We start from the raw sequence: 27,215 nt of genomic DNA, 5'->3' as shown, positions 1-27,215 counted from the left end.
TATATGATTATTAGCCATCATGGTTACACCTTCATCTACTGGGATTCCATCCTCAGTAACAAAGCAGATTTGTAAAAGGCCAAAAGATGTGTAGATCCTAATTCTCAGGTCTGCCTTCTAGTTCTGTTTGTTTGAGGATTTTTTGTTTGTTCGTTCTATTTTTGTGTGTTTTCTTCTGTAGGTTTCAGCAGAATATGTACACATAAACACATACACACATGTATGTGTGTATATTGTTTTGTAAATGTTCTCAGTCACGCCTTTTTCTGCTTTGCACCATTTATCCATGTATCTTCCATGTTCTCATTTATTTTTTGTGCAACTAAACCTTATAATAAATTATTATTAAATATAACTTGACAGTGACAGAGTTTGAGTCCCTTGTTTCCTCCTGGGCATTAAAGACTCTGTGTGTGTGTGTGTGTGTGTGTGTGTGTGTGTGTGTGTGTGTGTGTGTGTGTGTGTGCGCGCGTGCGTATGTGTGTGTGTGCGCGCGCGCGCACACGCGTTTGTGTGCGTGTGTGTGTGCATGCGTGCGTGTGTGTGTGATGGGTGTGTATGGAGCAGGGGCTACGCTTCTCTTCCATCCCCACTGGCAAGTGCTGAAATACGCTGTTGAGCTGCAAGAAGGTGATGCAACCGTACAGCCGTCAGACAGCAAGCTTCTGTGCATAGTTTTAAATCTGGGTTCAAGGATCCCTGATACCTTTGCTTTTGTCAGCTCAGGGATACTGTTTGCCCAGCAGCATAATAGCACCTAAAGTGTGAAAAATTATGGATATTTCTCATTCTATAACAGCTCTCATATTCTCTGAATTTGAGATACAAGACTGACAAAAGTCACAGATATAGACAACACCAAGCACATTTTCTTTCTCACCCTGTCATATAGACTTCTCAGACAAGAGATTTTTTCAGACCAAATTAACTTAATGCAAGCATATGCGGCTCCGTTCTGCATATCAGAGTCGTTCTAAATTATTGCTTAAAAATTTACCTACTGGGTAAAAAAAAAAAAAAAAACACTTAAATTGTAGCAGTACAAATAGCCTTTACTTGTACATATGAATCAGACGATATGTCAGTGCTGTAGGCTGCAATGTAGAAAGACATACTTGGTGTAACATTAAGCAGGTGGGCGCAGGCACCGGCACTGCCCAGCTGTGGCAGCCCAGGTGGCACTGGGAACAGCCACTTTAACTTTCCGCATCAAGCCGGTGCAAACAGAACCCAGTGTAAGATGCAAATCCACTGATGGCACTTTGGTTACTTCATTCTGAGAAGGAAGTTAGCAGTCTTCTCTCAGGTTAGTGTGAGACGTTTCTGCAGTTGACGTAAATCTCTGTCTCGCTGAGCGATGACTCTTCTCTTCTTCTTCCTGTGTGCTGTGTACCATGAAAATTGGATGTTCCATAACTGTTAAGAGGCTAGAAAACCATTAAAAAAAAAAGAAGAAGAAGAAAAGAAAAAGTTAAAAGACTTCTGCAGATAGCTAACCAAGAAAGGCAAAGTTCAGCCAAAGTTCAGCAGAAGAATTGCTTATTTCAATCATGAGCCATACTAGGAGTGGAACTAAAGCACAAGGATTTCACTGGGCTGTGGGTTTCAGTTGCCCTCAGTGTAATAGCAGGAAGACTGCCAGAAAGATTCCCTTCAATAAGGGAAGCCTGAGATTGAGATTTGTATTTAAGTAGTACAAAGCACAGACACCTTCTGTATTTCAGAAGGAGATGAAGTAGTGAAAGGTTTTGCGGTTTGAAAGAGTGGAGACAGGATGACAGCTTACAAAAAGTTAGCATTTTTCGAACTCCGAATTTCTGATATGGAGCCAGAATTTTTGCAAAACAGCTGCAACTTTGAAAAAGGAGAAAAATGACAAATTCTCCTCATTTGCTAATTTATTATTCAGAAATGTTTAAATATCAATCAAAATATTTTTTATCTTGGTGTCTTGTACTAACTAATTTCACGTCCAGGTCATATGCTTTGAATATACAGCTATCACACAGGTAAAGGAACAGTGGCCAGCCTCCTTCCCTCTGACTTCAGGTATGAAAATAGTAACCTATGCTGATCTTAAAACACCAATTGTTCCAAAGATATTGATCACACTAAGAGTTAGTAATGTTATTAGGACAACTTAATGTGATGGTGACTTGGCTAACTGGCACAGGAGGAAAGATGGTTTCTGCAGCAAGCAGCTAGTCCCTGGCCTGTAGTTGCCCCACAGTCTGCTTCGTTCCGGTGCAAAGAGTGACACAAAAGCGAGAATGAGCGAAAAGGAAAAATGCAGGATGTCAGTGTGTTTGTAAGGACATATCTACCATGATGCTCCCTGCAGGGTCACACAGAAACGCCAGCTGAGAGGGGATAGGTGAAAAGCTGAAAAGTCTCACATCCACCATGAGAATGGAGCCATTTCCCTGAGCACAACGATACAACCTGAATCCAGGTATGAAGAGAAGAGGTAGAAGCAGTGAATTTGGCTCTTATCTTTCTGCTTGTAAGCTTCAGGCCATAATAAGGATTTTAGGGAAAAAAAAAATCACAGAGTTTCAAAAAACTGATTGTTACAGTACAGAAAGAAAGGAGAAGCACTGAAACAGCTGTCCAACAAAATCTATGGAGCTGAACAGAAGAAAAAAGTAAAGTCAGTGCCATCTACATCAGTGCACAGGATAGCATTTTTTGCCTTGTTTTTCATGTGGTTATTTAGGGGAAAAAAGATATTACCAATACACAAATACTAAAAAAGCTGGCAATCCAAAAAAGATATTTTGTCAATATTATGCAGAACAGTTGGGTCTATAAATATATCTATAAAACATTAAAGACTATTAACAAAAAGTAGTGCATAAGTGTTAGTCATACTTTAAAATCTCTGATTTTTCTTGTCTATATAGTTTAAGATTAAACAAGAAGATTCAAGCGTTATATACATCAGGCACAGAAGAAAAAGATGTTAAGAAATATATAATATCAAGTACAAGTAAATGCCAGCTGATCTTACCTGCAGCTGAGTAGAGTACAAAGCTTTTGCTGAGGCCTGCGTGATCCTCTTCTTCTTCTTTCTGGGGATACATATTCAGTCAGAAACATAATGGAGAAAACTGCACCATGCATGATAATTCAGTCCAAAATATCTAATTCCAGCATACAAGAGATAATGCTGGTATAGTTTATTTTCCTACCGAAATCAATAAATACAGTAAGAATCCAAGTAGCTTTTCCTCTGACTTGCAAACTGTAACATGCATGTGATTAGTACTGCTTCATAAAGGCCTGGATCAGATAAAAAGACCTTCCTATTCAAGCAGATCCAGTAATATATTTCTGACAAGGTCTACCAGCTCTTTATATTGTGATAAGGAGAAGAAATATTTTTTCTGCTCACTATTTCTTTTCACTGGAAGCAGAGCTCATGGGTCAGTCAACTAGTACGTATTTGGCAAGGAATACAGCAAACTTAGGTAATGGTTTAAATGATTAGTTCAGGTCTGTCCATGAACAAATTTGGAACGTAAAATCAGAAGGACAAAAAGTGCTGGAAGATCTAGAAGAACCTCAAGATGGCACCTGTCCTTCTCTATGCTCAAGACAGCAACACCTATGCCTGTGTTATTCCTGACAAATCACCCTTGGCATGAAGTCTCAGCTAATACCCCTGTAAGCATTTAGCTGGCTACAGAACTTAGAGGAAGCTGATTTTTTTTTTTACTATGAAAAAAGAGAAAAAAAATGAAAAAGTTAACTTTTTTTAAGCTTAAAATTTTGGTGAGAAAATCTGAATTTTCACATCCACCTTTTTTTAACTGGCTCTAAAAAAGATGTTAGAGGATCAGCTGTCAATACCTTCATATTTTCATGTTTACTCAATAAACAAAGCAAATTGATTTGTTACTCACTTTTTGCAATAAGCAGTGGTGATGCAGAAGATCAGCAGGAAAAGTAACAGTAAGAAAGCAGCAGAAATTCCTCCAGCTATGTACTTAATAAACCACTGATGATCCAAAGTTGCTAAAATATGGTTATAATAAATACTGTTAGCATTCTGGAAAAACAATATGAATTTTCTATGATAGACTAAGTTGAAAACCAGCAGTTATGCAGACACGTTATTCCATGGCAGCTCCTACTCAATATTCAGACCTCGCAACCAATTCCTTATTTCTAAAATGCCTTTGTTATGCTGAACTAGCTCTTACAAGAGTTGTGATTGGGATGGCGAAAGGTGAGTGAACACAGCAAAGCAATATGAAACAAAGTAAATGATGCCTTGTATATTCCTTTCCCATCTCCCTCCCTCCCTACCCTGGTGAGGAAAGCAGACCAACAGCATATACAAGTGACTTGATATATGGATAATGAAAGCACTCAAACTAGCTATGGGAATGTTATTGGTACTGTAAAAGTCCTCCCATAGGAGATACCAACAATCATGCAATACTTCCATAGGCAACAAGATATTTTTCAGAGTACCAAAAAGAGCATCTCAGTCCCCGAGTGGTTTTCCATTTAGTACTACACAGTTGTATCAGTTTTTTACTGCTCTAATTCAAAAAGAAATGTTGTGATTGGATCACTTCTAGTATCAGTCAATATATTCTCATAGCACTCAAGATTGTGGAGTGGTTGTGTAATATTATTCTCATTTTTCAGTAGAAAAACCTTGAAAGAAAGAGAAGTGATGTGCCCAGAGTTACCCAGGAGGTTCACAACACAAGTCCTCAGTACAGTTATTATACATTTAAAACGCTCATTGTAATTTTTTCCCCCCTTGTCACAGTCCTGAACTTTGCTACTGGCATTAAAAAGAAAATGTGTGTTAAACCACTAAACTTCAAGTCAACTTTTTGTACTCACCACAGTGCCCTTCTTCCTGCTCCTCTGTTGCATCTCTGCACTAGCTCTCTGTAGATTTGAGATTGATAGCACAAAAAGCAAGCAGACTTAAAACAAGTAGCATGTAGTAAACACTACCTTATATGGGTCATATTTGGCTAGCAACAGCAGCTACTACCTGTGCAGGTCTTAGCCAGTTGGTTTTACCAACTCCGGCACTCTCTAAGGACTCTACTTGTTAGCAGTGTCTTGAAGAGGCAAACATTAGATGTGAGTCTCTACAACTACATGCCAAAGAAGAAATATTTCTTGCATATTCTTCAGTTACTGAACATGTAGGAGTAAAACAAAACAAAGAAAAGCAAAGAAATGAGGATGCTCTGGGATGGAAGAGGAGTAATAAAAATGGTGACTTCACTATAAAGAAGTTGTGGAGATGCCTCCTGTATTATTACAAGAGCTGGTGGCCCTATCTTATGACCACAACGCTGTTTCCTGTTTTACAAATAAAGACTAGCATTTTATGGGAGAAGGAGCAAAAAAAATCTGTCTGTAGGCTAGTCCCTCTTCAGCATTCTTGACACTGTACAGAGAAAGACAGTATCTCAAGATGAAACAGCCATTGCCCCCAAGAGCTTGTGTTCTGCATAGACAGGAAAGTTATGTGCCCAATACATAGGAAAATGAAAACAATTAACATCACTAATGACAGTAATCCCAGCTGACCAGCTGCTGAGCCATCATCAGAAGGCTTTTCTGTCCTGGATATCATGGCTATGATAAGAGGGATTTGAAAGAGGATCAGAAGGGTTCACAGCTTCTTATCTGGCTGTCCTGAATACTAGTTGAGACTTGCTCACTCTCACCTCTTTGGTATTAATGTGCTCATTGGAAAGAATAACAAAAATACTGATTATAGAATAGTCTTATCCTTGAATTTCAATATTATTTTATTGGAAAGAAAAAGAAAGAAAATTCTCTCAGAAGCGTATGTTGCTGAAGGTATGTGTCACATTAGAGAAGGCTGCCTGGTAATACAAGCTGATGTCTTTTAACCACATGTGAAAATACTCTATTTTAAGCATGGTTGCAATTGCTAAATACTTAAAATGGCAGGATAGCTCATATATCTGTGCCCAACCTCGGGAAAAAATGATGATGCCTTTTTTCCAAGTGTTTAGCTACCCAACACAGGAATCCTTATCCGTGCCAGTGAATAGTTACAGAGACAAGAGGAAAACACCCTGTAAACAACAAAGAAACTTTAAGTTTTTAGCTGCTCTATTTAAAATTCTGTGTTTAACTATCATCACGAATGGGTGAATCTGGACAGAGTTCCAGAAATCAGCAGCACTCCAGCCCTGGGGTCTGCGTACTCCAAACTTCATTTCGCTTTTCGTGAAGTTTCGCCTTGAATTTTATCAGGCCCAGATAATAATCTCTCAGTGGAAAAAAAAAAAAAAGAGAGAGCTGGGATTATCAGCTGTCAGTTAAATTTGAATGAGAAAAGTAATTAGGTTTTGCTTCAGAAGCAACAAGAATTCAAAGTCCTTTCGCTTCTTCACAAAGAAGAAAGCTTTGCTTCACCTTTTGAGGTGAGCAAAGTTTTCCTGATGTTTTTATTTTCCTTAAATATTCAAAGCCTATTGTAATTACTGACGCAATTTCTCTTGAGCACTAGACAACCTATCCTTCTCTCGCCCAGCTTTGTATCCTTGGCATTTTTCCTACAATATAGAGAAATTTCTTGGGTGAAGGCTTTCAACCTTCAGTGCACTTGCTTTGGGTTTGATGAGGAAGCACTAAAGGGCCAGGCAGCTATTTGTTCTCACAAGAGATTTGAGCCACGCTGTAAGGATCTTGATGCAGCTCGTCACATGCCTAGCTGGACTGGCACATATGGTATGCTAACTACGTATCTCTGAAACAATTTTCCCCCCACGCGAAAGGCAGAAATCCAGTATGAATGCATTTCAGAGAAAGATGCTTTGTTGAATAAGAGACCCACAGAAGCAAAGTGATATCTTACATTTATGTGGAATTAATTTACAAAGGAAAAAGGAAGGCAATCTCATTCCTCCCTTGATTCTCCTCATCCCCTACCATTTAGGGAAATCTGTATGTATAAACTAATCTATAAACACTCACTCTCTTAATTTCTATCTATTTTTTATGATGTATAAATCCACTCCAGCTTGGGACGCTATGATAACCCTCAGTGATTGCATATGGAGTCCTCAGCTTCTCTTCCCATCTGCCACTTGTGTCCCAGTGCTGGGTTTGTCCTATTCTGGTCTGCTATCTTAGCGATTGTCCGCTTCCTGTTCTCCAAAACTGAGTAAGCAGTTTTGGAATGAAAAGGTTCCATTGTAGCTAAAAATAGGATTGGAGGCAATTTAACCGTGCCCTGAAGCTTAACCAGCCCACCTTCACCTGTTTTAGATGGAAGTTAGCTGTTGCATGTGATTTTGATTATTTGGGAACAAAGATAACAGTTTGAAAAATCTGCGGATGCCCATGTTACTGTTCTTTAGAAACAACCGGCTCTTACAAACAGGTATTTAATGTCCACAAAGAGACAAATAAAGCTGTGTTTTAAAGGTGTTTTCATGCAGAACAGGTGGATCTAAATAGATGGTTAACTGTAACAATTCAAAACACGTTATCCACTTAGCCCAAAGGTCCACCAGTAACTTGATAAGCTACGTATCCAAAAGAAGCATGGACTAAAAAAAAAAAAAAGTATAAACAAAAGCCTTCTATATGTCATCAATACAAGTCCCACTAGCATGCACCCAGATGCAATTCATCAGCCTCATGCATAAATTACCAGCGTTCTCCGTACCGGGGATCACCCTTAGGGCAGCCTCTCAAACTCTGCCCTACACAAGCAGCAGAGACACGCTGCTGATGCTGGCACTGGCAAGCTACTCCAGGGCCATCCTCAGCCTTTGAAACAGTCAAAGTGGCATTTAAAAAATCCATCTATAAGGCAAGATCAGAAGGGAAAAAGGGACTGTCTTAGGCTAGGATGTTTTTCTTTCTTCCCCTGTCAGTGCAAAGAGGTGTACTTGCACTGCAAGCTGCCATACACGCTGAGCTCACATGACAGCCTGGTTCACTGACAGCTGTCATGATTGTGAGAGCCTGTCACAGTCAGAGTGATGGCTGAAGCCTCCAATTCTTTAACACTGAAGTAGCTTTGCTCACTGCTTCAGTTAAAGATGTCCTCAGCCAGCTAGCAGACAACTTGCTGAGAAACTGCATTTGCACCTGATTCTGACAAATGGAAAATGGGGACCTGGTCTGTTTGGGACCCGCTTACACCCTTCTGACCACAAAGCGTTTGTGGACACGGGAGGTACACACAGCTTTCACAGCTATGAAGTTACTGTGGGAGACTCGGCACGTAATATGTGACCTGGAACCAGAGTACTTTAGGCTGAGGGACCTCTGGAGGTCATCTAGTCCAACTCCTGCTCAAAGCAGAAGAGCAAGGTGCTCAGGGCTGTGTCCAGCTGATTTCTGAATATCTCCAAGGATGCAGATACCACAACCTCTTTGGGCAACCTGTTGCAGTATTTGACTGCCCTCATGTTTTTCTGTTTTGTTTTGATTTGTTGCATGTAGTTGGAATTTCCCATATTGCTGTTTGTGTGCTTTGCCTCTTGTCATATCACTGTGCGATTCCAAAAGTAGTCTTCTCTGTAACCTCCCATGAGGTAGCTGAAGACAGCAATAAGATCTCCCCTTAGCCTTTTGCTCAAGGAGCGTAAGCATGGAAGAGCACAAAGACTCTTGGGATATTTTGACTTGGAAGGACTGAAGGAGGCTGAGAACCAAACCTGGTGTAATTAATGTTCATAATATATACAGGTTTTGCTCTGGCACAGAAAATCCTCAAGCCTAAGTTCCCCAATCAAGCAATGATGTGGTATAACCCAGAGCCTAAAACTAACTTTTGTGTGCTCTGAACAAGCAGGGAACTACAGCTATGCCATAAAACAGCATATAAAACTGCTTGACTTTACAGGTATACCTAAGGTTACTGCAAGCAGAAAATTTTATTTGCAGTAATATGGAAGCATCATAGACAATATAAAGAAAAAGTACCATTCAATATTTTTGTGATAACCTTTTAAAACTACATCCCTCTTTGATGCAGCTGGATAGAGCTCCAATAATATTCATAGCTTACTTTGTTATTCAGGAATCACAAAATTCACACATGCCCTTTCTTCTGTTTCAGAAGACATTTTAAAAAGTCTACTGACAAAATCTAGAGGGCTCACCTTTATGTACTGCCAAGAACATATAATACAGGTAGAGGTTGACATTTTCAAACTGGAATACCTTGAAATTGGTCCAATTTTCAAATCTACTTGGAATACAGTAATGCACAACTTTTTCATTTTCCTTTTAAAGAGCTTGCTATCTCACTTTCTGCTAAAGAAAAAAAAAAAACTTTACTAAATATTTCTAAAGATGGCTAGATTTTCAGGATGGAATGATAACTTATTATTTCATCTTTTTAATTTTTCAATTCTTTCACATGACTTCTGCCGTTCTTTCACATCTATCTACCAAAACAATGCACAGATTATTGTAAAGACTCCTTCTTTCCTTCAAAAACATGGTGAAAAACCTACGAAAAAACACTGTAGGTAAAAATCAGAAATGAGCTTCGATGTGGGATCCGGTGACACAACCAATCTCCGTATGAATAGAGCTTTCAAAAGCAGAAATATAGTGATGAACATATCAGAAATTAATCTAAAGTCTCCTGAACACATCATATGGTTATGTAATATTCAATCTTCTGTTTCTGTAGCCGTTATTCCACAAAAGCTACACAACTTTACATACACTTGTCACTTTTATGCTTTCTAGGGTTTAAAGTCAAAGAAAGACATGCAAAACACCCATTTCAGCTGGTAATTCCTATTACTGAAAAACAAAAGTCACAATATGTAGTAGGATAGAAAGAACAAATTTAATGGCATTGAACGGTCTCATGGGTTTGTTTTTACTAATGCCGGAAAACACTGAATATAGCTTGATGACTTTTACTGGCACAAATGCAAGAATAACAAAGACTGTCCAAACATTTGAATACCTGTTCTCCCACATTTCTCTTTTCTGTTCATAGAAATTCTGGGCTTTTCCTCCTTGCAGAAATACATTCCCCCTTTATACCAGAAGCAAGCCTCTTCATTCTGCTGTGCCATCTCTCATAATCACTGCTTCTGAAACTATTATGAACTCTGCAAATAATCCCTAAATCCTATTTCCTTATTTCCATCTCCCTTCCCACAAGATTTCTCCTCTTCAAAAATTCTTGGCATCTTTTCAGCAGCAGCTTCTCAAAAAATGTTTCTTGTCTTCCATCTTACTGTCTCTCCACTAAAATGGAATGTTTCCCTATTGTTATTCACACTGCAGCTATTCTCCCAACTCTGAGGACTCAATATTTCAAAACATCTTTGGAATTGGGCAAGGTGAGAAGATCTGCAACATCCATGTAGAATCACACCAGCAGAAGGAAGACATTGGAAGAGTTTGGTAGCAAATCCAAGCTAGAGTGTGGCTTTGCTCTAATGCTGATCCAAACAAAATGAAGTGACTGAACTGATAGACTGAAAAAAAAATAAATGGCATATCAAGTTTCTGTCACCACTTGGTTCATTCAAGGCACAGATGCCAAATCAAGACAGTGCAGAGACTTCACTGGCTGTCTCACAGAGTGCTGCACAAGCTGACACGTGATCTGTCTCTCCTTACCCATTAGTGAACAGAAAATATATTCATTGCACTATAGTTCAGATCTGCTTGATTATATGAATATGGTCAACATTGTGAAATCTGAGTGTTTAAAATAGTCAGAGGTGGGAGGACTTCTACATCTGAAACCTCTCTGCCTTTTATGACATTCAGTGCAATTCCATGGACTTTTGTGGTTGATTATTCTCAGTAAAATAGATCAGCCCTTTTTCCCCAGTGCATTCTCCACTTCTCAATAACCACATCACAGATTAAGCCCCACGCCACAACTCTTGGCACTGCTAAAGAGATGTCTCTTGAACACTCATTTATTACTAGGAAAAAAGGCAATGCCCTTAAAGATACTAGAAAGCTTGACTGAATGCTAAAACAGGAGAAGGACTAAGGTCATACAAGAATCTTATCTTCCAAATGTATTTTTTAAAGAGCAACCCAAAATTAGTCTTTTTTTTCCCCAGTCATAATGGCAAATAGAAATAAAGGTGAGATTCAGCTCACAGTTTGTGAAATACAGTTTTAGTGCATATGGATACACAAGCTGCCATTATAATCAAACTGTGACAATGGTCACAGTAAAACCTATTGAAAGCTACTCAATTTACCCTAAAGAAATTCCTTACATGAATAAGGTAGCAGGCATTTTACAAATGTTTACGTTTTCAAATAAAGGTGTGCTCTTTCCTTTTTATGAAATATAGGTCTCTCTCCTGCGACCTCGGGCTGTACCGTGCAGACACTTGTGCTAGTGGAGACTTCTTCCTCGAGTGCCTTCTTCAGGGGAATACCAACCTCTCCCTGCAAATTTAGGCAATCTGTCCTCTTCCAAAGTGTCTCCTTCCTAATACCAGACTACTTTCTCACAAACAACCCTAAAGTCATATATTAATATCAGAGAAGCTTAAAATTCGTTCCTTACTGTGGAAAAAAAGAAAAGAAGAAAAAAATTGTTAAGTTTGCTATTGTTTACATGCTGCTAATTTGAATGTGGTATTCATTTGTTATTTAAGTGTTACTCTGTATAGTAAAAGTGTAATACCTCCAAAGGTCCTATTTATGAAACCATTTATCACTTTGCTTCTTCACTTACCAGCCACTATAAAACTCATCGCATAGGTTTTGTTTCTTCCGGTAGCTACACAACGGTATATTGCAGTGTCAGAAGCTGTAATGTTTTGAACGACGATCATGGAGCTTGCCTCGGGAGCACAGTCCACCAGTGTACGCTCTTCAAAATCTGAACCAAAATTTTTCTGCCCTAATGAGTTACACAGGACAATGCTATCTATCCGATCTGCTTTAATTCTTTCCCACACCACTTGCTGCACTGAACCTCCAATTTTATAAGGGCAAGATAAAGTGACATTGCCTCCTGGCTCACGAAACACAGGATTATTTTGTTTCTCAGGGACTTCAAAAGCGTCTGTTGAAAAACATAAAAAACAGCAAAAAACTGCTTAGAATTCATTCAAGAAAAGTTCAACATCAACATTTCCTGAATAGCAAAAATGAATGAAATTGGCTTACAGCGGAAAGATATTCAATTTGAAATACTGAAAAATAGCTTTTATACATATATAGACTATATTTCTGTGAGTATCTAGACAAAACAGTAAACTATGGAGCTCTGAGCTGCTGTGACACTGCAAGAATGACATTTCAAAACATTTCAAATACATTAATGCATTATTAAAAGTTTCAGTAAATATTCAACGACAGAAATTGTAGGATCGTTCTAATTAAGTTTGTGGTAGTGCTGGCCTTCTAAAATTCTGCTTTCATGCTAATTATAAAAAAAAAAAATAGTTTGACATGACCCTCAAGACATTCCAGGTTATGAACAACTGTCCCATTCACAAACCTCACCACTCAAAGATATAAAAAATTTCTTAACCACTCACATGCTCTACTTAGGAAAATCCTTTGCAATATTCAGGCTGTCGTATGCAAGGACACTTCCAGTTAAATTCCAGAGCTCAGTCCCAAGTAAACCATAGATATATTTTAAATCATTTTGAGTGAAATTTCTCTGCTCAGAGCTATTGCTTTTAGGAAGAGTGTTCACTGTTTATAGGTTAAGAAAATTTTAAAAAAGTCTTCTATAGAAAGTTGTCAGTATTTCTGATATTCAGGGCACTCAATAGCCATTTGTTTTCTGAAGGAAGCTTTATAATGCATATATCTTCTAAGTAAGGACTAGTACTGGCATCTTTTTGAGGACTTTGGAGTTGAAAAAGATTAATGATCAAACTGCTTTGCCTGCACTGTAAAATGACTGATCTTTCAAGCTGTTTAAGGAGTTTCTTTCTCATTAGATGCCGTTATGTCAAAAAATGTCACCAGTATGTATTTCTTATATGTTTGCCTCTATATACAGTAACAACTGGAAACAGAGACAGAAAATTAAAATGTGCGTGGGAAAAATGATAGTCATTAAATGAATCAAAATCTGTCTGGCAGGTTTGAAAATGAAGCTGTAAACAGCGATTCATGGAACAGCATGGATCCAGTAACACTCTGGCTGGAACAGATTATGCTGTAAGGCTATATTAGGTTTAGATAATGTTTGGTATAACATTTTTATCAAAGACCTAAGGGAAATAATGCTGGTAGACTTTATTGCTGTGGATGCTGGTAGTGCCAGGGTTGTCAAAATCATAAGTATTGGAGAAATGACCGATACAGGGTGATCTAGTCCAGTTCTTAAGCTAGGTATAAACAAAGGGTAATGGGGTTTCATGTGCCCAAGTACACTGCCCTAAATCTAGGAAAAAGTGACTCCATTCATATTGGACAGAAAGGCAACTTTATTGTGGAAGCCTGAGACTCTGAAAAAGATTTGCACACTCTCTGTGAAACAATGAAGAGTATGAATGAAAAAGGTCAGCTATAATTTTTGAATATTTTATCAATGGAACACAGCACAGAAAAAATTACATTCCCTCTGCCTTTGGAGACCAGAAGTATAATTAAAAAATTTAAATGATGACAGACAAAAGGAACCATGTCTAATTAGTTTACCTAAAAGAATTAATGAGTAACTTGACTGCATGTAGATTGCAATCAAGTTAATGATAGACAAGGACAGAAGCAAGACGAATTCAGACTAAACAGGAGGTACAACACAGTTGTAAGGTAATTAACTCCTTGGACAACTTGCCAAAGATGGTTAAATTTCTGTAGCTGAAGAAGACAGCCAAGGCTGGATAATCATGTAAGAGATCGTGCTAGCTCCAGCAAAAATTTACTCACAGAAGTCTAGCTATTGCTCAGATCAGATTAAGTGACTACCATCATGAGACTCCACACTTGCAAGAAATGCTCCTTGAAGCGCAGACCCCAAGATCCAACCCTGCAAAAGCCACTATACTAGAACAAGGTCATTATTTTATGCGGAGCACATTCGGATTGCCAGGTGAGAGGGCGAATTTAAAAAGAGGTTGCAATCCGTATCTCTCTCACCCATCACATTCTTACAGGTCAGCTCCTTTCCTCCAGCTCCACTTTCCAGATCACCAACTTTCAGTAACTACCCATTTTACAATAAATCACACATCCTTCCATGAGTCTTCAATAAAAACTCATCATTTTCTTCACTTCAACACCTTTGCTGTCCACTTCCAGAAGCAAGCCCTACTGCTACCTGCACTCTCCTCAGGACACTCCAAGTGTCCCCCTCTGCTCCTGAGTCCTTCATTTCCTGCCAAAGGCACCGTGAGCTGGTGGCTTTGGCAGGAAACTAGGCGTTTCTCCTGTCTAAACGTGCTTATTAAGGAAAGTATGTCTGTGACAATGTTACCACCCTCCTAACAGAGGTTTGCTCCCAAGCCAAAGGGCAGTAACCAGGACGAGAGGAAAAATCAGCCTTTTCCCTTGCTCTCCTGCTGTTCATTTGCTAGGAAAATATACATTATGCATGTAGTGAACTGTGACCAAATAGGCAAAAACTATTCCCCCATAATCATATAAATCCCTTCTGCCTGATAATTTACTAGTTAAATCTTTGTGTTCTATTTGTCAAGATATCCCAGGTTCCCAATAATATATCACATATTTTTTGTTTTGCACATATATTTTAGTTGGCAATATGTAGCAACATTCAGCCGTTTACACTCTTAATAAAAGATTTAAATCAATCCCATTCTTACAATATGGTACTGTGCACAAAATATATGGTTATGTAGGAATCAGGCCTACATAGTGGTAATTAAATTTTCCAAGTGCACTTAAATGTTTCAGGCTTTTGTTTTAAGTAATTGTTCCTTTTATTTCGGCACCAGTATCATCTTAATTCTTTCATCCTCCCTCTCCTCTGTTTAACCACTTTCTTTATTTAGCACCTTTCCGAACACAGTTTCTTTGCTTTCAGTCTGATAATGTATGGGATGAATACCTCCCACTCCAAGAAATACTTCTACAGAAAAAGATACACCCACATACCTTCACCTACACGCATACACAAAACTCAAGGTAACAATCACGCGTTAACTATTTCAGGAAATGCTAAAAAAATAGAGCACTGCATCGGATAAAAATAGAATTCCCCTTCCCTCTGTTCATTCCAACGACTGCAGCTGCTGCCTGCTCTGGCAATGTAATCTCTCCTCCTGGATAAAAAATAGTAGCAGGTGAAGTAGGTGCATTTGCCTTTGCTTACCAAATAGGTGCTCTGTGTTGGACATCCCTTTCAAGTCTCTTTTGGCATAGTGCTATCTCATCATGTCTTGTAATTACCCATATTTCCCTGTAAGACTATTAGAAACATAAAGGGGGAACAAATCTAAACTTTCATATTTTATAAAACATAATCTTTCAATATTTTTCTTGGAAAGCATTTAGTGAGTCAAGTAACTAAATTCAAATGCTGCAGCAGGGAAATTGTTGAAGTTAAGAGAGTCCATTTTCAAGGGGAAATAAAGTAATGCTTTATTTTTCCCCAAAAGGAATTAAAAGTCAATATAAATGGTATGTAAATGTCAAAATGGCCTACTTTTTTGAAATCGAATGCTTGTTATTATTTTGATCCCCATTGTTTTGGCCAGGGAGATTTTCAAATTCTCTACTTTTTGGTTTAATTTACAACAAGAGGTCTTAACCACTTCTATTACTTTTCTCATTTTTTGGACTGTGACAGGATTAGCTGGTTTTATTTCTTCAACGGAAAGTTATTTAGATATCTGGACTTGTTTTCAGCTAGTTTATTCATTTTGAAAGTCAGTGTCTATGACGTTTTTATTACTGTTCATCACAGGTTTCACTAGTCCCAGATTTATAATCTTGTACAAGGTTCTACGGTTTCACTCATACACATAAATCTCATGCATTCCTCCTGGTTTAAAACGATACACAAAAGAAAAACAAGAATATATGCACTTCAGCATCAATCCTGCAAACTCAGAAAGGCAACATTCAGTACAGTAAAGCAAAATGAATTGAATCAGTTATGCATTCCTTTGGCTTTAAATGTCTCTTTATCTTTGTTGAGGCTTAAAGGTTAAGTAAAGGTTAACTATTACTGGCACTATAACCGTTACTGGCTAGACGAACATAGTTACATCAACTTGTGCCTGCAACACACGCTGCCTAGCAGTGCGCACAGTGAGTCATACCATGCGTTCGGACATCTGAGCGCACAGCCCGTTCCCACATGCTCCAATGTACCGTGACAGCAGGAGATGCTCATACTGAAGGTAGCAGAGCCGCCTTCAAAGTAGCCATCCTTAGGAAGTAACGTTTTCCATCAGAAAGAATAAATTACCTTAATAGATTTCTCAAAACTGTAAAGCTAACTTGGCTGTACAGTAAAGATAAGTTCCCTGCTCCCTCTTGGTTTGCTTAAGCTCTGAGTATAAATACAATTTTCTTCTTCTACTGATAATAAGAAGTGACAAATAAATTGAAGATGAAAAGTAGGTTCAAAATGTTATGAAAATGAGCTTTCTCCAGAGCTTTCTATCACCATGAAAATCCACTTTCAGATGAGAAAATAATTTCGGAAGAGTACTCTCTTCTTCCTTCCTGAACAAGTGAAACATGGAATGACATTTAACCCCCAAAATAATATCTTCTCACTGTATTAACATATAAGATACAATTTTGTAGAGTCTCTAAAAATATTTCACCCTTTTTTGGATAAAACAGGGACATTAGGATGCACAGCTCTTAAATATGTTGGAGAATTAATGGCCAGTAAAGATCTTTATTTCTAACAAGGTGTTGACATCACTCCTACATGGAGACACAGAAACTAGAGAGTAGCACAATGCTTGAAAAGAATGCGCATTTCTACCGGTGACAGTTCGGATTATAAAATATAAAATGAAACAATTCATGCTCCTATACTTCTTAAAACATCCCTTTAATAATAAGTGATATTGTAACAATTTGGTGAATCTATCTGTACTATCTATTAATTCTGCATGAGGTTTTAAACACTCTGCATGTAATTTTAACGCATCTGCCAATTCTAATTTGTTTATGTAGATTGCATCACTATTGCTATTTTACCCTGTCTTTAAAACTGAATTTTAGTTAGTTGGGGTGCAAGGAAGGGGAGAATTGAAGAGAGGAAAAGAGATTAGAATTCTAATAATAGAAAGAAATTCATCCTCTATTCAGACACAAACAGTCATGGATTTCTAGCAAGGAGAATTTGGGGTTTTTTTTGAGGAAGTAGCTATTCAACAAGAGCATATGATGCACTATCCTGGAATCCAGCCACAGGAGTCTTGAAAGTATGAGAGGTCAGGATCTCAGATTTGTGTCTTCTACAGGAGTCATCCTCTCAAGTTGAAAGGAATTCACCAGCGGTAGGAATTCAATAAAAAGACAGAAGAAGTGACATAGACTTCCCAGCCTTCACTTACTTGCTAATGATCCATATTTTCTCCCCATGGATGAAGAGTGCTGTGAAACTGTTTGTCACAGCACGTGTGCGTGTTTGTACGGGTGTGGGAGTGCGCCTGCCTGCTCACATCGTCTACGAGGCTCCTGAGGGTTCAGACTTCAGGTAGGACAGAGGAAATGGTGTTTTAAGTGACACAGGGCAGAAGAGTAAGGAGAAAGGGGACAGGAAAGGGTGTCAAAAGTCAAACTGACCCCTAAGGACAAATATCTGAACAGATGTTTCTCAGGAGGGAATGCCAAGGATCCAGAGGCAGCGGTTAGCACACTTTCCCACTCTGCCCAGTCCCAGCAGCACTATACAACACAGGAACGCTAACTCAGGATGCTCGGTGGGGAATTTATGCCCCACATCTCAGAACCTACTTATTAGTTTTAATGGGTTGTTTTAAAGACTGAAAATATATTGGAAAAGAAAGATAGATGATACAGTTTGTTTCATAAGAAGTTTGTTATGCAGTTTGGTACCAGCTAAGAAAACAAAAGAAATCACTATATCATCAGTATCCTTTACTGAACGTTTCCTTTCTATTTATTTCTGTCCTTATTAAATTCTTAATTATATTTCCTGACAGGCCAGCTGAAATCTAAATCTGTAGTTCCTTCTATCCTCTGCTTATCTTCTGCCACTACTTATTCCATAACTTAGCATGTATTTCCCCCACATAAAATATTGCTCAATCTGTCCCAGATAAATTAATACCATCTTCTTAATTTTAAATATTTTAAAGCTATTACAGTGTGCTTTCTATTGTCCCCTGCAATTGCATACTGTAATGATTTCCAAATTCCATTATCCCAAAATTTCATTCATCACATTTATGCTTTCATGAGCAACAAACAAGGTTATAAAACTCCTGAGTCTGGATCTAACTACTGGATTCCACAGACGTACTGGTTGATACTAGAGATAATATGCTTTAGTTAAGTTGAATTTCACGGAGGTTGCTGTAGTGGCACAGAATTAGGGAATAGTATTGGAGGAAATGAAGTGTTTTGGCTTATATAGACAGGGAAATACTTGAGAAAATAAAATCCAACTGAAATTCAGAATTTGCTGTGTCTGACGGTTCCTTTCCCCTTATATAATTGCCATCTTTCCTATGCCAGTTTCACAACTGAAACCACTCAGCTTTCCAGTTGAATACTATTATGCAAGAGCAAGTGGACTAATTACTGCAGAATCACAGAACGGCTGAAGTTGGAAGGGAACATTTAATACAACTCCCCTGCTCATAGCAGGATCCGCTAGAGTAGGATACCCAGGACCATGCCCAGTTATGTTTTAAATATCTCCAAGAACAGTCCAAGGAGTTTCCACTCCACAGCCTCTCTGGATAACCTGTTTAGTGTTTGACCATCATCACAGGAAAAAGTTTTTTCTTATGTTTAAGTGGAATTTCTTGTATATCAGTTTGCCCCCATTCCCTCTTGCTCTCTCAATGGACACCACTGGGCTAGCTCCCACTGGTGTACCAACCACTCCTCCCAGTTTTCTATCATCTGCAAACTTGCTGAGGTTCCATTGTCCAGGTAATTAATGGAGAAAATAAACAGCATTGGCCCCAGTGTCAACCCCTGGGGTACACCAATAGTAACTGGTCTCCAGCTGGACTTTTTGTCACTGATCACAACCCTTTGAGCCCAGCAGCTCAGTCAGTTTACTCTACCTCACTGTCCCATACTTCATCAGTTTGTCTATGGGGATTTTGTGGGAGGCAATGTCAAAAGCACTGTTAATGTTGGGATAAACAACACCCACTGCTTTCTCTTTGTCCACCAAGCCAGTCCTCTCATCACAGAAGGCTATCAAGCTGGTTAAGCACAACTGTCCTTCATTAAACCGTGATGACTACTCCTGATTACCTTCTTGTACTCAATATGTTTGGAAATGGCTTCCAGGAGAATTTGCTCCATCACCTTCCCAGGGATCGAGATGAGGTTGATCAGCCTGTAGATCTTCCACATCTCCTAGATCTTCCTTGTTGCCTTTCTTGAAGATAAGAGTGATATTTGCTTTCTTCCCCAAGGAGTCCTCAAGAACCTCCCCCAGTCACCAAGACCTTTAAAAGATAGTTAAGAGTGGCCTCACAATGACATTGGCCAGCTCCCTCAGTACCCATGGGTGCATTCCATTATGTCCAATGGACTTGTATGTGTCCAATTTGTTTAAATGTTCCCTAACCTGAATCTCCTTCACCAAGGGACATCTTCCTTGCTCCAGACTTTCCCTCTGGTCTCAGGGACCTGGGATTCCAAAAGGTAAACAAGGCATTGACTATCTCAACCTTTTCCATGTCCTATGTTACCAGGTTCCCTGCCCCATTCAGCAGTGGATCGCATTTTCCCTCATCTTCCTTTTGCAGATGAAGTACTTGTAGAAGCCTTTCTTCTTGCCCTTCACATCTTTCACCACATGGGTATATCCACCCCAGATGGGCTTTGGCTTTCCTAACCATATTCCACATGTTTAGACAGTGTCTATGTTTCTACTGGGTCACCTGACCCTGCTTCCACCTTCTATATGCTTTATTTTTATGTTTGAGTTTAGTCAGAAGCTCATTGTTCATCCATGCAGGCTCCCTGCCACCTTTGCTTAATTTTTTGCTCATTGGGATGGACCATCAGAGGACGTGATCCATGTGATCCAGACCAACCACTCTCTCTTAACCCTTTCCAATCCATGGTTGTATCCCATGGGATACTTCCAAGCAGGTCCCTGAACAGGCCAAAGCCTCCTCTCCTGAAGCCCAGGGCTGTGATCTTGCTATTTCTCTTGTTCCCTCCTCTCAGGATCCCAAACTCCACTGTCTCATGGTCACTGCAGCCAGGGTTGCTCCTGACCTTCACATCCCCGAACAATTCTTCCTTGTTTGCAAGTATGAGGTCTATCAGAGCACCTTTCCTTGTCAAATCCTTGCTCACCAATGTCAGGAAGTTATCATCAATGCGTAAACCTAGATTGTTTATGCCCTGATGTATTTCCCCTCCACAGGTATCAGGATGATCAGAGTCCCCCAGGAGGACCAGGACCTGCAAATATGAAACATCTTCCTGTTGTCTGGAGAAAGTCTCATCTGCTTCTTCCGAATCAGGTGGCCAGTAGCAGACCCCCAGTAAAGCATCACCCATGTTGGTCTGCTCTCTAATCCTGACCCATAAGCTTTCAGCTGGCCCCTCACATGTTCCATGGGGCTCACATGTTCTGGAGACAGAGCTCCATGCATTCCTGCTGCTCTCACATAAAGGGCAACTTCCCCTACTTGTCATCCCAGTCTGTCCTTCCTAAAGAGCTTGTACCCATCCATCACAGCACTCCAGTCCTGTGAGCTATCCCACGCTGGTTCTGTGGCTCCTATAAGATCTGCACGCAGAGCTCGAATTCCTCCTATTTGTTCCCCATGCTGAGTGCACTGGTTCACAGGCATTTCATATGGGCATCAAGTCATGTTGAGTGCCCAGAAAAGGTATGAGAGCTTCCTCCATAATGCTGTCCTCACAGCATTTCCTTGTTTGTGTATATATGCTCAGGGTGGGCTTCCTTCTACTCTGCTTTGTTGCAAATTCTCTCTTGTCCACATCATCCCACACCCTTTGTTTTGCTTCCTTACTTGTTTGTGAGTCATCGGCTCCCTTTCCTGTCGTTCCTAGTTTAAAGCTCTCCTCACCAGATTGGCCAGCTGGTTGGTGAAGATGCTTCTGCCCCACCTGGTCAGGTGGATCCTATCTCTTCCTAGCAGTCCTCAATCCTCAAAGAAGGTCCCATGGTCATAAAAGCCAATGCTCTGATACTGACACTAGCTGCACAACAAGGTATTGACCTGCAGGATCTGTGTTCTCCAAGCTTTTCCCCTTCATCATCAAGGTTAAAGGAGAAAATCACATAGGACCCCATATCTTTGACCTTAACCCCTATCACCACGTAGTCATGCTCGATGTGCTCCAGGCCTTCCCTGGCCATATTGAGATGCACAAGTGAAAAAGCAGCGGGGGATAGTAGTTTGAGGGCTGGGCAATCCCCGGTAGCCTCTCTGTGACTCTCTCAGTTTTAAACAAGAGATGTTTGGGTTAGATATAATGGAAAAGATTCTCATTGCAAGGCTGGTTAAGCACTAGGATGACTGTGTAAGAATAGTGTGCATATATTTTTCAATATGGGAAAGAGGGATGATTCAGATATACCTATTCTGCATCAGATCTCAGAGATGAGAGAGATGATTTTACAACGTCTCTTCCTACCTGAATTTTTCACAATTCTGTAATTTCTTTTATCTAGCCTTTCCTTCACAAGGGAAGAGGATATAACTGCTCTGCTCCCAACAGTTTCTTTTCACTAGTCCTTTATACTGAGGAGGCATCCAATCTTAAACTCACCACAGAAGACAGATTTAAAAAAAAAAACAAACAGTACTTAACAGGTCAGTAACCGCAGTAGAGGTATGAAAAAGGCAGCTTCACTTGGCTACATCCTCTTCCTTTCTAATTAGGTGCTGACAATGTGGTTGACACTGTATAAGATGCAAAGATAGTTCTTGCTCTGGGGACCTCAGTCTAAGAGCTGAAGAATGAAGATCCCTCAGGATCAGCTCTTGCTTCCATGTGCTTCGAAGGGCTGATATTTTTTCACTGTAGACCTGTGAATCACATTCTGAATTGAGACAGAGATAAATAGAAAGTAAGCTATTTCAGGTGAAGAGGCACATGAAAAAAAACTATGCAACATACTGCTTTTGGCAGGCAGAAGAACAGTAATATAGAAGGAAGTGGTGAGTGGCATGGATATCATCATGCTAATTAAGAATAGAAAAGCTCTGTCTCTGCTATCACAGGATAAGTTGATCACTCTGTTTAAAATATGAAAGTGCCTCATAGTACATCTGGCATTTAAATACTCCGTTAATGAACTTCCATTGTTATTCAGAGTTGCTAGCAAAAAATATTTCCTCAGCAAATGGTCCATCCTCACTGACTGACAGAAAAACAATTTTAATCATGAATTTAAAAATATATATATTTTGCAATAGTATGAAAACAAAGAAAAATAATAATAATTATTCTTGTAATTCACATTACAAGCTATAAAAGTCACTATAAATGTCAAAAGAATGCTTCCCATTTCAGCCAGAGCGTAGAATGGGAAATTTTAAGTCAAACTGACGATACTATTTTAGCATCTAACTGAAAGAAAACTATGGAGAAAATTAATGTAAGATTCAAAATATACCAAAAAGTCATGTTAGAATTCAACAATTTTTAAAGGTAAGTAAGCAAACACAGAACAAAAACATTCCAAGTAATTTTAACTAATTCTCCTTTTTCTGTAAATAAATAAAGGACATTGCTGTGACATAAAGGCCAGTTTTCATTTAGACATTTTATATACCACAGTAGTTTCCTTGCTGAAGACTTTTGACTTTCTATTTAAACGTGTAACAAAGGCATAGTATATAGAACAATATCAGGTTTTGCTCTCTCTACTGATGTTTATTGTATTCCATATTTCAAGTTATATCTGCTCTGTAAATTTGAATGTTATGTGTTTTAAGGCTTCTAAGCCAACCTTAACAGAACTAATTCTGTGTCACAAAGCTCTTCACAGGTTGATTTACTTTGCTTCTAAGAGTTTTTGCCTACACTCAATCATCCCTGCTTCTATTAACCTAAAAATAGTCAATATTCTAATTATACAGGTTTGCGGAAACTTAAATACACATTAATTGTAACATTTCAAGGCAACGGTTCATATAGGACTAACCTATTAATAAGTCAAAATGGCTTGTGAGGACATGAAAACCACATGGAGCTTGATGCACCTATCACTATTTCTCAAGGCAGAATGAATCAGAGGCTAGTTTGTGATTGTGCAGGAGGAGGCATTGATACAGGGGCCTGGTACCGTGAAAACTGTTGCACTGAACTGCAACTGACAGAGAAATGTCTCGTACTTTCATAAGTGCAATAAAGAAAAGGGGAAGATTATCATTATGGGGAATGATGGTACAGAGATATAACTAAGTAATAGTGGTTGTTCATGGCTCTTTAATAAACATCATAGATAGGAAAGTGCAGTAGGAAAAAAGTTTTAGGTAGTCACTATATAGGAAGTCTGAATTAAACTCATGAAATTCAACAAAGTATTGTGCCTGGAGGACATTTTAAATGTAAGTTATCAGTATTTCATTTTGTCAAGATGGGAACTGGGCGTAAATAGCCTTCAGATTTATTGAAGTCTTATGATCCTTTAGCACCTTTAGCTAAAGTGAAAGACATAGAGGTATTGTTGAAAGAATAATAAAAAAGGCGTGCTTAATTCTTTTCAATATTCAACTTATTCTTTTTCTATGTTTTCGTTTGAAAAAGCAAGTCATGATCCCCAAATGCTCTGAACTGCTTAATTTCGTAAAGTGTCAGGGTCTTGTTAACGTTTCTGAGTTGCTAGGGCTATTGACATTGATTTAACAGACACTACTTGTCATACTTGCTCATTAAGCATTAGCACTTGATGCTTTCTATTATACAGATCAAAAATGTCCCCAGATCAGAATCATACTAGTTCAACCCACTTTATATACACTTAGGTTTTAAAATTTACACAAAGCATGTGGGAAAGGAGAATCTGTCCCGTGACCTGTGTTGATTACCAATAGTGACTCACCACAGTAACTTTGAACTGTTTGAGTGCAGAAGCATCCACTATTTTGCAAATCAGTAAGAGTTAAGTCAACATACTTCATCCAAATTTATATAACTGCCAGCAGATATGTTTACCATATGAGAAGCATATCACCTAACACTTTAATCTAGTTCATAATCACTGTCAGTCATAAGTAACAGTATTACAGTACCCATGCAAACTCTGAAAGCCAGTCAGATATTCTGGGTCTGTCTTCTGTTGTTAGCTTTCATTGAGGTCTGTGCTGCAAATTCATCCATGGTATGGATCCATGGCCTACTTATGTTAGTTAGTTAGGAACGTCTATAAGTGCCAGAGTAACCAATCCTAGCTTCACAGATAACTCCTGAAACTTCTCAATGCACAGGCTGCACCAGTTGAATCACAAACCAGGCTTTGAACTGATTTAATCAGTTCTGATTGACACAAAAGCCTAAATACTATCAGCCTAACCTCAATCTGTGCTAATTTACCAGAGTAAGTTTAAATGCTGTAAATGTCCACAAATGAAGTTGCATCAGTTTAAAGGCAGCTTCAACTTCAGCTTAGCCAACTAATCTGCTCAGAAGACTTTCACCTTGAGCGTAGTTTTGTTTTACGTTGTGCTAACAGAGCCCTTCTGCAATATCATTGCAAACTAGCGCAGTTCAGGGGCCACCAGTGCTTCAGCCTTTTCCCGCTATTTCTTTCTTTACCTAAAAAAAGAGAGCTCAGGCCCAATGAAAGCACATCCTTCACAGAAGCAGAGACTTAATCAGGACATGTCAATGATTGCAAAAGTGTATTTTAAAACTCAGTGCCACCCAGAACACATAGGGAAACTTTAAAAATTGAATCTAAGCAAATGGTAAATAATATCTGTTTGCAGAGAAGTAGAATGTCTGCAGTTCAAAAACTCATTTTCACTACAGCACCATCACAACAGAGCCATAATGACTCCAGATTCAACACCTGAGCTTGCTTATGAGTCTGTAAAGCACTAGAATATGGAATTCCCTAAAAATATAGATTTTCGTCTCTTACAAGTTTCTTGACCAACTGTTGCAAAGAGAGGAAATGGATTTTGCAGTCAGTTGTTTGTTTATCTGGGGTTGTGTAGGTAAATTAATGCTTTTGGAAAAGTAACGCGTATTAAGAATCAATAAATTATAAATCTTAATTTAAGAAAATAGTGTAATTCAAAAATTTTCAAATGCCTATAAAATGACCTTTCTATTATGTTGTTCAGATTTCTGTACACCAGAGAATATCAAATTCCTTAAAAAGCACTTCATTTTCCAGGACCTCAACCACTGAATAGTGGATGGATATTCACCGTACAGAACACCCTACAGATCCATGTCCCAGTATTAGACCAATACTTAGTTTTCTCAAATCTACAGAAAATTCAAAGATAAAATCAATGTCCTAATTTTACTGACTGAAAGACAAAGAAGAAAAATTATGTATCCATTGATGGCAGCAAGCTGAAACACTGGCTGCATGGAAGTAAATTTAAGAGTAATATAATTCTTTTCTCTCGCCACCACATTCCTCCATTTCCATATGTTATACAACTGAAAAGAAAAAGTATACTGTCAAATACTCCCTAAACTAGTATGCATTTCTTTTACTTATACCAGAAATTTATAAAACAATGAAAGATTCACTTACCTGGCTGAATAACCTTTATTACCTTTTCCCAAATTCCATCTGGATAAGTTTGAATGGAGCAAAAGTAAAGACCAACATCTTCCAAAGTGCTCTTGATGAAGAATAAGGAATTGTCTTCCCTGGAATCATTTTTAAAATGAATTCTTCCTCTGTAATTATCTTCAATATGTATGCCATAGTCTGGATGCAAGACTGCTATATTTTTTGTGTGAGTTGTATTACTTTTCAGCCAGGATGTCTGGATTACCATGGCTTTCTTCGGATATACACAATCCAGTGTCATCTTCTCTTTAAGTTTTACAGTTGAATCCACAAACTTTCCTTCCACATTGGCTAAAACATATACATAAGTTTAATCTCAGAATTAATGTCATTAAACTTTGAAATAATAGCAAAACTCAGAAACAGTTTTGGTAGCGCTACAAACAAAACGCTGAAAAGTCTGAAGAAAATTTGCACTAAAAAAAGAACCCTAGATGTTATCATTACTTTTAACTTTTGAGTATGACTGAACGCCTAAAATCTGTTTAAACCATACAGTAACACTTGTGAATTATGATCATATCTTTCATGATGTAAGAAAAAAAAAAAAAAGAAAGTACTTTAGGAATAAGGCTAAGCATAACTAGGAATAATAAATCTTACTTCCATAAAGCTGGAAAGCAACAGAAAGAAAAGTTACAGGGTCCATCTCAAAGAACGCTGGACTCAACTATTGTGTGGTAGGGTTTTCCTGGGTCTCTGTGCACTGTGGGCCTTTCTCACTGGAAGCTTTTACCTTTGAAGCATGAAACACATCATGCACTTTTTACTTTCACTTTCTATAAACAGGAAGTTTGAGATCTTGGTGCAGATGCATCAAAGAGACAATAAATGCCAATCAAAATCCACCTGAAAGAAAAATTTCGATTTTGAATGAATCTCTAGGAATATGTTTGAATATTATAATAAGTGATGAAGGAGGGATCTTTGGTTTTCTCAGTACAGATGAAATCCTTCCATGCCATATAGCCAAAAATAAATAGAATTTCTCCACTTTTCTGCCGTTGCAATTCAGCATTTTTCTCTTTTTCAAGGAGTATGAAATTTGGAAAAAAAGATGAGTTCCCATTTGTTAGAGGTTATAATTTTGTGACTAGTTATAAAAGGTAAAGTCTTAAGGTCTGAGGGTTTCTTGGTGACAACATGTTATGAGACAGTATTTTGGGATCATAATTGTGCAACTTGAAATTTCTTCTTTGAGAAGAAAATTCTTGTTTAAGAATCCTCAGTATCTGTGGCTCAAGTTGAAGTTTGTCAGAATAAAATTCACTCTCACAATTCTGTGTTTTTTTCTCAAAACAACTGCAAGCATTTTTGCACTTCA

General features: G+C 38.5%; 1 protein-coding gene across 1 annotated transcript; it reads right to left on the bottom strand.

Moving 5' to 3' along the window:
• Positions 1-1,031: 1,031 nt before the first annotated feature.
• On the bottom strand, positions 1,032-26,645 carry CD226 (CD226 molecule). Its single transcript, XM_068932080.1, has 6 exons — positions 26,495-26,645; positions 25,850-26,182; positions 11,711-12,043; positions 3,906-4,017; positions 3,011-3,071; positions 1,032-1,427 (listed from the first exon to the last, which is right to left on the bottom strand). The coding sequence occupies exons 1-6, from the start codon at positions 26,538-26,540 to the stop codon at positions 1,308-1,310; spliced, it is 1,005 nt and encodes a 334-aa protein (XP_068788181.1). The 5' UTR covers positions 26,541-26,645; the 3' UTR covers positions 1,032-1,307.
• Between the last annotated feature and the right edge of the window lie 570 nt (positions 26,646-27,215).

The sequence above is a fragment of the Struthio camelus genome, chromosome 2 (assembly GCF_040807025.1).
Source record: "Struthio camelus isolate bStrCam1 chromosome 2, bStrCam1.hap1, whole genome shotgun sequence".
Lineage (NCBI taxonomy): Eukaryota > Metazoa > Chordata > Aves > Struthioniformes > Struthionidae > Struthio > Struthio camelus.
Note: the sequence above shows the minus strand (reverse complement) of the source record. Positions and strands in the feature narration are given on the sequence as shown.